Source organism: Balaenoptera physalus, assembly GCF_965194825.1.
Source record: "Balaenoptera physalus genome assembly, chromosome: 11".
NCBI classification, from domain to species: Eukaryota; Metazoa; Chordata; class Mammalia; order Artiodactyla; family Balaenopteridae; genus Balaenoptera; species Balaenoptera physalus.
In genome coordinates, this window is record NC_138896.1 from 107,702,467 (window position 1) to 107,712,664 (window position 10,198).

At 56.5% G+C, this 10,198-nt stretch overlaps 1 protein-coding gene and 1 long non-coding RNA gene across 3 annotated transcripts in view; one reads left to right on the forward strand and one right to left on the reverse strand.

Moving 5' to 3' along the window:
- The window catches only part of XPC (XPC complex subunit, DNA damage recognition and repair factor), a 34,287-nt gene extending 24,705 nt beyond the window's left edge, over positions 1 to 9,582 (forward strand). Inside the window, exons 9-16 of the mRNA XM_082413460.1 lie at positions 805 to 1,701; positions 2,907 to 3,067; positions 5,542 to 5,623; positions 6,590 to 6,724; positions 6,805 to 6,974; positions 7,523 to 7,616; positions 8,122 to 8,211; positions 8,937 to 9,582. Coding sequence (XP_082269586.1) covers positions 805 to 1,701; positions 2,907 to 3,067; positions 5,542 to 5,623; positions 6,590 to 6,724; positions 6,805 to 6,974; positions 7,523 to 7,616; positions 8,122 to 8,211; positions 8,937 to 9,146 — 1,839 coding nt within the window. The 3' untranslated portion in view covers positions 9,147 to 9,582. The remainder of the gene's footprint in view (positions 1 to 804; positions 1,702 to 2,906; positions 3,068 to 5,541; positions 5,624 to 6,589; positions 6,725 to 6,804; positions 6,975 to 7,522; positions 7,617 to 8,121; positions 8,212 to 8,936) is intronic.
- Positions 3,040 to 8,938, reverse strand: LOC309638041. 2 transcript variants are annotated; one of them, XR_014250969.1, is made up of 4 exons: positions 8,770 to 8,938; positions 4,270 to 4,597; positions 3,787 to 4,010; positions 3,040 to 3,178 (listed from the first exon to the last, which is right to left on the reverse strand). It is a non-coding gene; the product is annotated as an uncharacterized lncRNA (long non-coding RNA). The 2 variants fall into 2 exon arrangements; XR_014250970.1 differs by lacking the exon at positions 8,770 to 8,938 and adding an exon at positions 4,698 to 5,534.
- Positions 9,583 to 10,198: the final 616 nt, after the last annotated feature.

The window sequence follows — 10,198 nt, forward strand, 5'->3', positions numbered from 1 at the left end:
AGTAGTTGGTCAGGGAGGAGTGAGAAATTATGAGACTTAAAGCAAACAGATCTGCTCATTAGACGATTTTTAAAAATCAGTCTTCGTGGAGCAGGGTTCCTCGGAGCCTGCCTGGCACAGGCCCTGTGCTGGGAAGACTGGGCGCCTGGGTGGGTATCTAGCAGCCGGGCTTTGCGTGCGTAGCGGGGCCTGCGAGAGCCTGGGCTCCTTCGTGCTCTGGTTTCTGTTCTGTAAATGGTGGAATAAAAAGGTACTGGTCCTCCTCAGCGGTGTGGAGAGAGGAGAGGACGGTGAGGACTCAGAACTCTGCCGTCGTCCGAGGAGCCTGACCCCTGTGCTCCTGGGGTGCTGGCATTGTCCGAAATTGGGTCCAGAAGTCAAGTTCAATAATTTCTGAATTCTTAATGCTGTGTCTTTGTTTGCAAAATGCCTTGTGTGCAAGGTGAGTACTATTGCTGAGGAAACTGAGACTCAGAGGTTACATAATTTATCCGAATCACATAAAAAATGAGAAAGCAGAAGTGGAGTTTGAACCCGGATTTGTCTGTTTCCACATCCCGTGCTCTTTTCCCTGTGCTACACCTTGTATTGAAAAGAATTAGAGTGTGGCGTTATTTAAGGTGCTGCAGAATTTAGTGACTGCTTTCTTATAGCCCTGGAGGGTAGCCAGCCTGTCACTGTCTGAGCTGGGAATGTCTTGTATACGCTGGTGTTCCAGTGTGACTTAGCCCCGTTAGATGCCAGAGTCTTTATTGTATCATTAGCAAAAAAAAGAAAAAGAAAAAATTTCCTATTCTGTTTAAGGGAAAGAAACCTTCCAAGGAGAGATCCACAGAGGGTCCCGGAGGCTCCTCAGAAACTTCCAGCCAAGTTCCTGGAAAACCAAGCAAACCAGAGACCAGCAGAGGAAGCAGACGAGAGGACACGTCTTCTGAGGGCGCTGGCAGTGCACGTGCCAAAGGGAAGGGGAGCAAGGTGGCTGCCATCAGGAAGAAGCGGAGAGAGCCCTCCTCCAGCAGGGAAGAAGAGGGCAAGGCCGGGGGGCAGACGGAGGGGGCCCAGAGGCGTTCGCGGGGCCGGGAGCGGCGGGCGGCCGCCAGGGTGTCTTACAAAGAAGAGAGCGGGAGTGACGAGGCCGGCAGCGGCTCTGACTTTGAGCTCTCCAGCTCGGACAGCCATCGCCCATCCGACGAGGATTCTGAGCCAGGCCTTTCAAGGCAGAGGAGGGCCACCGCCCCTCAGAGGATGAAGGTGGGGTCCAAGAGGGAGTCCAGGTCCCAGCGTGGAAGCCACCCTCAGCCCCCTGGCTTTCCAGAAGCGTCTGTAAGCGCTTCCGGCAGTAAGCGTCAGAGAGGCAAGCGTAAGATGTCCGTGGATGGTGAGGAGGCAGACGGCCGGAGAGCAGCTGGTGTGGACCAGTGGCTGGAGGTGTTCTCCGAGCGGGAGGAGAAGTGGCTGTGCGTGGACTGTGTGCACGGAGTCGTGGGCCAGCCCCTCACCTGCTACCAGCACGCCACCAAGCCTGTGACCTACATCGTGGGCATCGACGGCGACGGCTGGGTGCGCGACGTCACACAGAGGTACGACCCTGCCTGGATGACGGCGACACGAAAGTGCCGGGTTGACGCCGCGTGGTGGGCCGAGGCCCTGCGACCCTACCGGAGCCTGCTGGTGGCGAGGGAGCAGAGGGAGGACCAGGAGGTGAGGCCTTGCGCGCGCGCACCTGCTGGATGCCCAGCCCCGTGTCGTGTTTGTAGAGCATTACCTCAGTTAATTATCACAGCAGCAGTACAAAGCTGGGGTTATCGTAGCCTTCTTTTTACCAGCTGAACATTTAGAATCTGAGAGATGAGCCGACCTGGTATTTGAACCCAGGTTACTCTGGCTTCAAAGCCTGTGTACTTTCGGTTATTGCCCAGTTATAAATGTGGAGCTTGAAGTCAGGTAGGTAGTCCTGAGTGAAAGAGGAAAGCACGCAGTAGTACAGCTGTTCTCCCTTCTCAGCGTGCGCACGCGCAGAGGTGTGCCCACCAGCATCCCTGCCCCGACCCAGAACACTCAGCCCCCAGCAGGAGGGCTGAGGAGATGGCTCGTCTGTGAGGGGCGCCCTGGGGGCGGCTTCTGGAGCAGCACGTCCCTGAGTCGTGGGACAGCCGTGGGCCCGGAAGAGGGCCCGGGGCTTGTGCAGGGCCGCCCGCAGGGTGGGCAGACTTGCTGGAGAATTACTGCCAGTTCCCCAGGGCAGGGAGTCGTCCCTGTGCACTGCATCGCTCAGGGTGTGGCTCAGAGGTGACAGGGTCGTGGCAGTCGTGCAGAGCGCATTGCGACTGACCTAGTTCAAGGGCTTGTCATGCAAGCTGGCCAAGCGGGGTCCCTCCTGCTCCCCACTTGCCGCTCCTCCCTTGTCGGTCGGGGTTTGAAGAGATGCTGCGGGGAAGTGCAGGAGACCTGGTGAGTGGGATGCAGGTGAGAGCAGTGGGGTTGCCTGCGAGGAGCTAGGCGCCTTGAGGCAGCGGGGAGAACAGGTGTTGATCGTGGTGGACGGAGAAGGTGTGAGTGCTCGTTCTGGTTCCCACGGGAGCCGAGCCGCTGAACCCGTGTCACAGAATTGTGGTGTCACTTGAGGTGAGGCCTCCTCCCGAGAAAGGCTCTGCTAGGGCTGGCCGAGGTGTCAGAGGGCAGGGATGACTTTTCCGTTGCTGCGAGCTGCAGGATTACTGGCCCCTGCGGAGCTTCCAAGGCACCTAAACCCGTGGGACGGAACGCCAGGTCACAGCGTGGTGCGGCGGCCCTGGGGCCCCGAAAGCCCCACGGCACCGTCAGTTACCTGGGCAAGTTCAGGGGTCGCCGCCAACCTCCCTCCCTCTCCGAGCACCACGCCCAACGTCGTCTCTCGGCCTCTGCAGTTTCAGGCGAGGCACCTGGACCAGCCTCTGCCCACCGTCATAGGCACGTACAAGAACCACCCTCTGTATGCCCTCAAGAGGCACCTCCTCAAGTACGAGGCCATCTACCCTGAGACGGCTGCCATCCTCGGGTACTGCCGCGGAGAGGCTGTCTACTCCAGGTGAGGAGACGCCCGACGGCCCGGGATTAGCAGCCTTCGCCGGGCTGGGGTTGGAGCTTCACAGTGTGCGCATGCCGTTGTGGGCGAGGGGCACGGCGGAGAGGCTGCGGCCTGGAAATGAAAACCATGGGGATTAAAAGATCAGCAGGGGGAGAAAAGTTATGGGGGGAAAGATAAGTAGGACAGATACGGTTTATATGGGGCAATAAGAAAACACACCCCAAAAACAGAAGTCAAAGAACATGCAAAAGAAGGGAGTAAAGGATTTGATAATGAAACTTAAAATGAGCGGATATTTTTATGGGGACAGAGTTTCAGTTTGGGAAGAGGAGAAAGTTCTGGAGATGATGGTGGTGACGGTTACATAGCAGTGTGAATGTACTTGATGCCACTGAGCTGTAGACTCGGAAGATGGTTTAGAGGGTAAATTTTATCTTATGTGTGTTTTTTTCCACAGTGAAAAGAAATTCCCAAAGAAGGGGGGAGGGGGAACAGCATAGAAAATAAACATAAAATATATACAAAGTTAAAACTGAGAAAAAAATGTAATAAGAAACTTAAGGTGAGTCAGAATTAACAATGGAAGTAGAAATTTAAGAAATGTTAATAGAAAGAAAATAAGTGATTTTTAGAAACTCTGACATGCAAGACCACAAAATAGAGGATGTTCTTAATAAACGGGAAAAGAAAGACAGAAAAGGAAACTTAGGGAAACTCACAGGAGTAGGTGGCTCAACTCCTCTGCCTGAGAGCTACTTCCTGCAGCTCAGCCCCGAGGCGAGGCATCCCCGACCCTCCGGTTAGGGCCACTGTGGGAGCTTTCTGCCCCCTGGCTGGTCAGGGGCCCAGCTGCCGACAGCGTCCAGGGCCTGGCGACCTCAATGGAGGATACAGCACAGGTGTCCTATGTGCAGGGGACATCTGGTGGGAAGGGGGTCCCTGCCTGGAGAAAGTTTTAGAGGCAGACGTTTTTTGTTTTTAATGTAGTAAAATATACAGAACAGAATTTACCATTTAACCGTTCTAAGTGTCCAGTAGCACTAAGTACATTCACATTGTTGTGCAGCCATCACCACCATCTCCAGAACTTTTCTGTCTTCCCAAACTGTCCCCATCAACACTAACCCCCCCTCCCCGCCGCCCCCCCAGGCCCTGGTAACCACCCTCTACTTTCTGTCTATGAATCTGACTCCTCCAGTCACCTCATAGAAGTGGATCCTACAGCATTTGTCCTTTTGTGACTGGCATCCATTGATGGACACTTGTGTTGCTTCCCCTTTTGGTTGTGTTTAGTGCTGCTATGAACATGGGTGCACAGACATCTCTTGAGACTCTGCTTTCAGTCCTTTTGGATGTATATGCCCAGAAGTAGGATTTCTGCATCACATGGTGATTCTGTTTAACTTTGTGAAGAACCTCCGCACTGTTTTCTGTAGTGGCTGCATCATTTTACATCTCCCAGCAGAGCATGAAGTTCCCAGTGTCTGTACATTCTCTCCAGTTCTTGTTTTCTGTTTCTTGAGTAGTGTCCTAATAGATGTAAAGTGGTTAGAAGCTGAGATTTATTCTGAACGGGCTGTCTGTGCCCACTTCCCTCTGCTATCCTTGTGAATGTCTAGGCGATGCCCACCTGCTTGCCCCTTCTCCGCTCCTACCGGAAGACCACGACCGTGACAGTCACTCCTTCAGGCAGAGATGTGCCCCTGCGGTGGGCACGCGTGTGGAGCCCTTGGCTCTGGTCCCCCCAGCAGCTTGTGAGGCAGGGAGGCAGTGCTCACTGTCCCTGATGGATTGGGGGTCATCCCGCTAGGAAGGGGCACAGAGGTGTGACCCTGTCCGGTGTGCTGTGCTGGACGTCAGCCTCAGCCCGGGGGCAGGCGAAGGGCCGGATGTCCACACCAGAGGGAGCTTAGTGCCCTTGCTCCTTGGAGCCCCACTGAAGGGCGGGCCTTGCTGAAGGCTCAGCAGGAAGCAGCTGGAATGGGAGGCGGGGTGTGGCTCTAAGCTCTGGAAGGAGAGCGAAGCCAGAGCCAGGTGGAACTGACTGTTCTGTGTACGTTCATCCTAACCTGTGTACTTTGTCAGCTTACTGTAGTCTCCGTGTCGTCTTCTGGCTTCCCCACCCCTTCTCTGGACACTCGTCCCTCCCTCCCCCTCTCTGGTATTCAGGAGCGGACCAGACCCTGGGTGAGGGCTTGCACCTGCACTGCTGGGCCCTTCCAGCGAGAGGAGGGGGAAGGCACCACGGGAAGCCATTTAGTTTGGGATTTGTGAGTGGATGCATCCCCCCGCGAGACAGCAGGTGCCTGTTAACCGTGGGCCTGACGCGGGCCCCTGGTGCCCCAGGAGACACTCCAGGGCCGAGCTCCCCCTTCTCCTGGGGGGCCAGAGGAGGCAGCCGGGCCCTGCTGGCTACCGGGCGCGGCGTGCTTCGGTGGGTGTGAACCCTGTCTTGTCTCCTGTTGGCTCCTTAGGGACTGCGTGCACACCCTGCACTCCAGGGACACGTGGCTGAAACAGGCCCGAGTGGTGAGGCTTGGAGAAGTGCCCTACAAGGTAACGGCCGCGGGACTGCGGGCTGCCGCGCATGTGTGGGGACAGACTGTTCTGGCTTGAGAGGATCAGAGGAGAAGAGCATCTTTACTTGAGGACTTTGTAAGATGGGCCTTCCCGAGCACGCAGGAAGTCTAGGCCAGCAAGCAGCCCTCCAAGCCCCAGTGTTGTGGGTCAGAACCGTGTCACCCGTTTGTTCTGAGAGGCCGGAGCCCTGCCTGGCATGGATGGGCCCACCCGCCCTCACTGTCCCTTCGTTTTGCATGTATGTGATCTTCGCTGAGTCTCACGGGAGTTAGCATCAGGATGCCTATTGTTGTACAGATGAGAAAACAGGAGCTCAGAAAGGGAAACTTGTCCAAGGCCTGAGCTACTGAGATGGCAGCGTGCGGCCCCAATGCCTCGTTCCCTCTCCGGCCGGTCAGCTGCCCACAGACGCGTGAATTCAGCGCAGACCGCACAGGCTGTCACGGGACACAGGGCCCGCTTCAGCCGGCGGAGGACAGCGGCCAGTCATGAGACACAGTCACTTTTCTTTGTCAGGTCCCTGGGAGGAGCCCTTCGCGTTGTGAGACCCAGGGAGCTGGGCCGGGGTGCAGGGGCCTCTGGCTGGTGGGAAGGGGCTGAGGCACAGGGAGCCAGCCGGTCACTGCCAAAAGCAGGCCCTGTCACTCACCGGCCACAGGAACATCTCTGAGTCCCAATTTCCCCTTCAGTGATGGACACCAAACACAGCATAGCTGTTCAAGACACAGGCTCTGGTCTCTACAAGCTGTGTGACTGTAGGTGGATTGTTTATACCTCCTAGGCTGCTATAAGATGGAGGCGATAATAGACTCTACCTCCTGGGTTTGTTGAAAAGATTAAGTAATCAATACACAGAAGCACTGAGAACAGTGCCCAGTGTACAGTGAACGCTCAGGAAGTGGTCGCCTTTGTTATAAACTGTGGCTGTCCCCTCCGGTGCAGGTTGTAAAAGGCTATTCCAACCGGGCCCGGAGAGCCCGCCTGGCTGAGCCGCAGCTGCAGGACTACAACGACCTGGGCCTGTTTGGCAAGTGGCAGACCGAGCAGTACCAGCCGCCGGTGGCCGTGGACGGGAAGGTAAGGGCCACGCTCAGTGGGGTCGGTACCAGGCCACCTCCCTCTGCGGCCAGCCGGACCCGGTGTGCCACCCTCCGCAGGTCCCCCGGAACGAATTTGGGAACGTGTACCTCTTCCTGCCTGGCATGATGCCTGTTGGCTGCGTCCAGCTGAACCTGCCCAACTTGCACCGCGTGGCCCGAAAGCTGAACATTGACTGTGCCCAGGCTGTTACGGGCTTCGATTTCCACAAAGGCTACTCCCATCCCGTGTGCGTGAGGGGCCTCCCGTGGAGGCCAGAAGGGGTGGGGGGAGATTATGGAGAAGGGGCGGGAGGTTGGTGCGGGGCTGGCGGGGGTTGAGGCCCAGTGGCTCTTATTTTCAAGGTTTTACTCTGGATTTGCAAAATCAGCCTTAACCCTCGATGTCCTATACTTTTACTCTGGCTTCCAACCAGAGGCTGCAAAACCAGTGAAAGCTGCGAAACCAGCACCCTAACGATGTGGATTAAAACTGTTCTGGGGGTGGTCAGGGTGACTGAATAGGGTCAGCATCCTTCCTGGTCGGTGACCTCTGTCCTGCCCTGCAGTGGGGGTGGGGGAGGGGGCTGGGGAAGAGGACACAACCTGGGGTCCACGGGCCTGCCTTCTGCATGGGTGGCGTCTGCCAGCAGCTGTGGCCGGGACTGTGGACTGCTGACCCTGGAAGTACTTCAGGGCCCCGAGTGCTTAGGAGCAGCCCACTGTCCCCCACGGAGGCGAGTGGAGAGGCCAGAGCAGGCCCAGACTCGAGAGAGACCATCTGTGTTGATCCCCACAGAACCGATGGCTACATAGTCTGTGAGGAATATAAAGATGTGCTCCTGACCGCCTGGGAGAACGAGCAGGCGCTCATTGAGAAGAAGGAGAAGGAGGTGAGCAGGCAGGGCCTGGGAGGGGCCAGGACGGGGAAGCAGAAAGGCGGGCAGCACACACAGCGGAGCCGGTGTTCCCTCCAACCTCCCTCACGCCACGTGTAAGAGGAGGGGAGAGTCCGGGCTCAGCCCTCTTTCTGGCTCTTTCTTCCGGAGGCACCGGGGAGCCAGCACTGAGCAACGACCTGCCTGCCCCTCAGAACCCTGTCTCTGTCCACTGTCTGCCTGGATCCGGGCTCCAGGGCCCGCTACCCCTGCTGCCGACACCCGCCTCTGTTAAAGGGAGCTGCCCGTGGTCCAGGTCCCGGACCCCCTCCTCCACTAAACACTTTAGAGTTGGTTAACAATTAAGAAGAGGTTTCTGGTTTTGGTGACTTGTGTGTGTAGCACTTTATGAATCACATCTGGTGTGGTTGAGAAACTATCTTAACCTGAAGCGTTATCTGTATCTTTATGTTCCTGAAACGGCAGTGCACAGTGTTTTCCATTCTGTTTGCTTTTGCAGAAAAGGGAGAAGCGTGCTCTGGGGAACTGGAAGCTGCTGGTCAAAGGGCTGCTCATCCGGGAGCGGCTGAGGCTTCGCTACGGGGCTCAGGTCAGAGTGGTCCTTGGAGGACACGCCAGGTTTGGTGGGGGGGGGGGGGGTAGGGAACCAGGGGCCGATTCTGCTCAAAGATCAAGTCAGCTCTGTTCCGGTGCTACAGACCTGTGTCTCCCAGGCCCTGCGTCCTGTCCACATTGAGAAAGGTGTCCTGGAGTCAGGCCTCGGCTGCTCTGCCACCCCCGCCCTGTCTGCACGAGAGGGTGCCCGCTATGGGTTGGATCTGGTGCTGAGCCCACTCGGTGGGGGGACAGGTGCCTGCATCTCCTGGCCTTGTGCTGCCCCTGGGGCTGTGACCACCCCCAGGCCCACAGGTGCTCCTTCAGGTCCCTCTCGCAGCCCCTGCGGGCTCCCATGGGGGCACAGAGGCCCCCTGGACACAGTCACGTGGAGTGGTCAGAGACGCACAGACACACTCTGGGGGTAGCTGCGACCCCACGCACGGCTCTCCCCGCCCTCCCCAGCCCGTCCTCGCAGCAGTGGGCACCGAGCGCTGGTGCTGTGCATTCGTGCACTTGTTCTGTTCAGAAACGAGGAAGAAAACGCAGTTACCTCCTGGATTGCTCGTAGCTCCTCGAGGGCAGTTTTGTGTCCCCGGCCCTGTGTGCATAGCAAGCGCTCTAGGACCTGCTGGGCTGAGCCCTGTCCTCCGGGTCACGGCTCGGCGCTTTTAGGGCATCGCTGCCTCTTGACGCGGCTTCCTCCACTGTCCCCCCCAGAGCGAGGAAGCCGCTCCCCACGCAGACGCAGGAGGAGGGCTCTCTTCAGACGAGGAGGAGGGGACCAGCTCTCCAGCGGAAGCGGCCAGGATCCTGGCGGCCTCCTGGCCCCAAAACCGAGAGGTAGAGGAGAAGCGGAAGTGCCCCCGGAAGAGCAGGAGGGAGGAGAAGGAGGCAGCTTCCCACCTGTTCCCGTTTGAGAAGCTGTGATATGAGTGGTCACCTCCTCGGTGGCTCAGCCGTGCCCCAGACCTTGCTCCCGGATAGATCCCTCCTGCGTCCGACACTCGTGCTGTTGCAGACTCGGGCCCCCTCTCTGCAGGCGCCTCGTTGCCCTCAGTTAGGTCCCTAACGCCGCCTGATGCCGTGGGGGGAGAGCAGGTCAGTGCAGGCCGTCTCAGGGTGACACGGCTGGACCTACTTTCCCAGGTAACACTTTGTGGTGGCAGAAGACTAGAACAAAGAGCTAAAGTCAGGAAAGAAAAGGAAAAACGAGAATTAAAGAAATGTCAGGAAGAGTGGATCAGTGTTAACCTAGATTTTATTCATTACTGGATACATTTATAAAGCCCTATGCACTGTAGATATTTAGGAGAAATAACTTTTATAACATTTTGAGGAAAAAAATAAAGCATTTCTCTAGAAAGACGTGACTCTACGTTTTCTTTCAGATTTTACATCAGATAAGAACACTGGGACGACAGTGATTTGTATGCAGGTCGTGACTACATTAAAGATCAGATCTTGTTTTCCCACAGGCTGGGAACTTACCATTACACACATGGAATTTTTTTCTTTCTATGTTTAATCCAGGAGATATGACTTAATCTTTGACAGGAGCCATTAAAAAAAATGTGAGTCAGTTTTATCCAAGGGAAACAAACAAAACACTTGGGGTGTGACTCATGCAGCAAGAACTGGCAGGCAGGCTCCTGTTGTGAAACACATGGGGGTTGCCATGGAAACCGCCTGGTCTGGCACTTCGTGCACCAGAGCTGGCTCTCACCCTCCTGGAGGTGAGCACCTTGTTTTCTAGGAGTTGAGTCAAGAGCACTGCCCCGTCTCTGCAGGAATAACTGGTTCTTCAGGCAGATAGCAGCTCCTAGGATGCATCTTGGAAATGGAGTGAAACCTCAGGTTTTGAAAAGTTACCACTCACCTGCTTCAAATCCAGTAACAAGGGAAAAGTTCAAATTGCAGGGTGGACACTTCGCGGCCGCCCACTTCTTCAGGCGCTCGTGGGCTTTATCTCACTGCGTAGA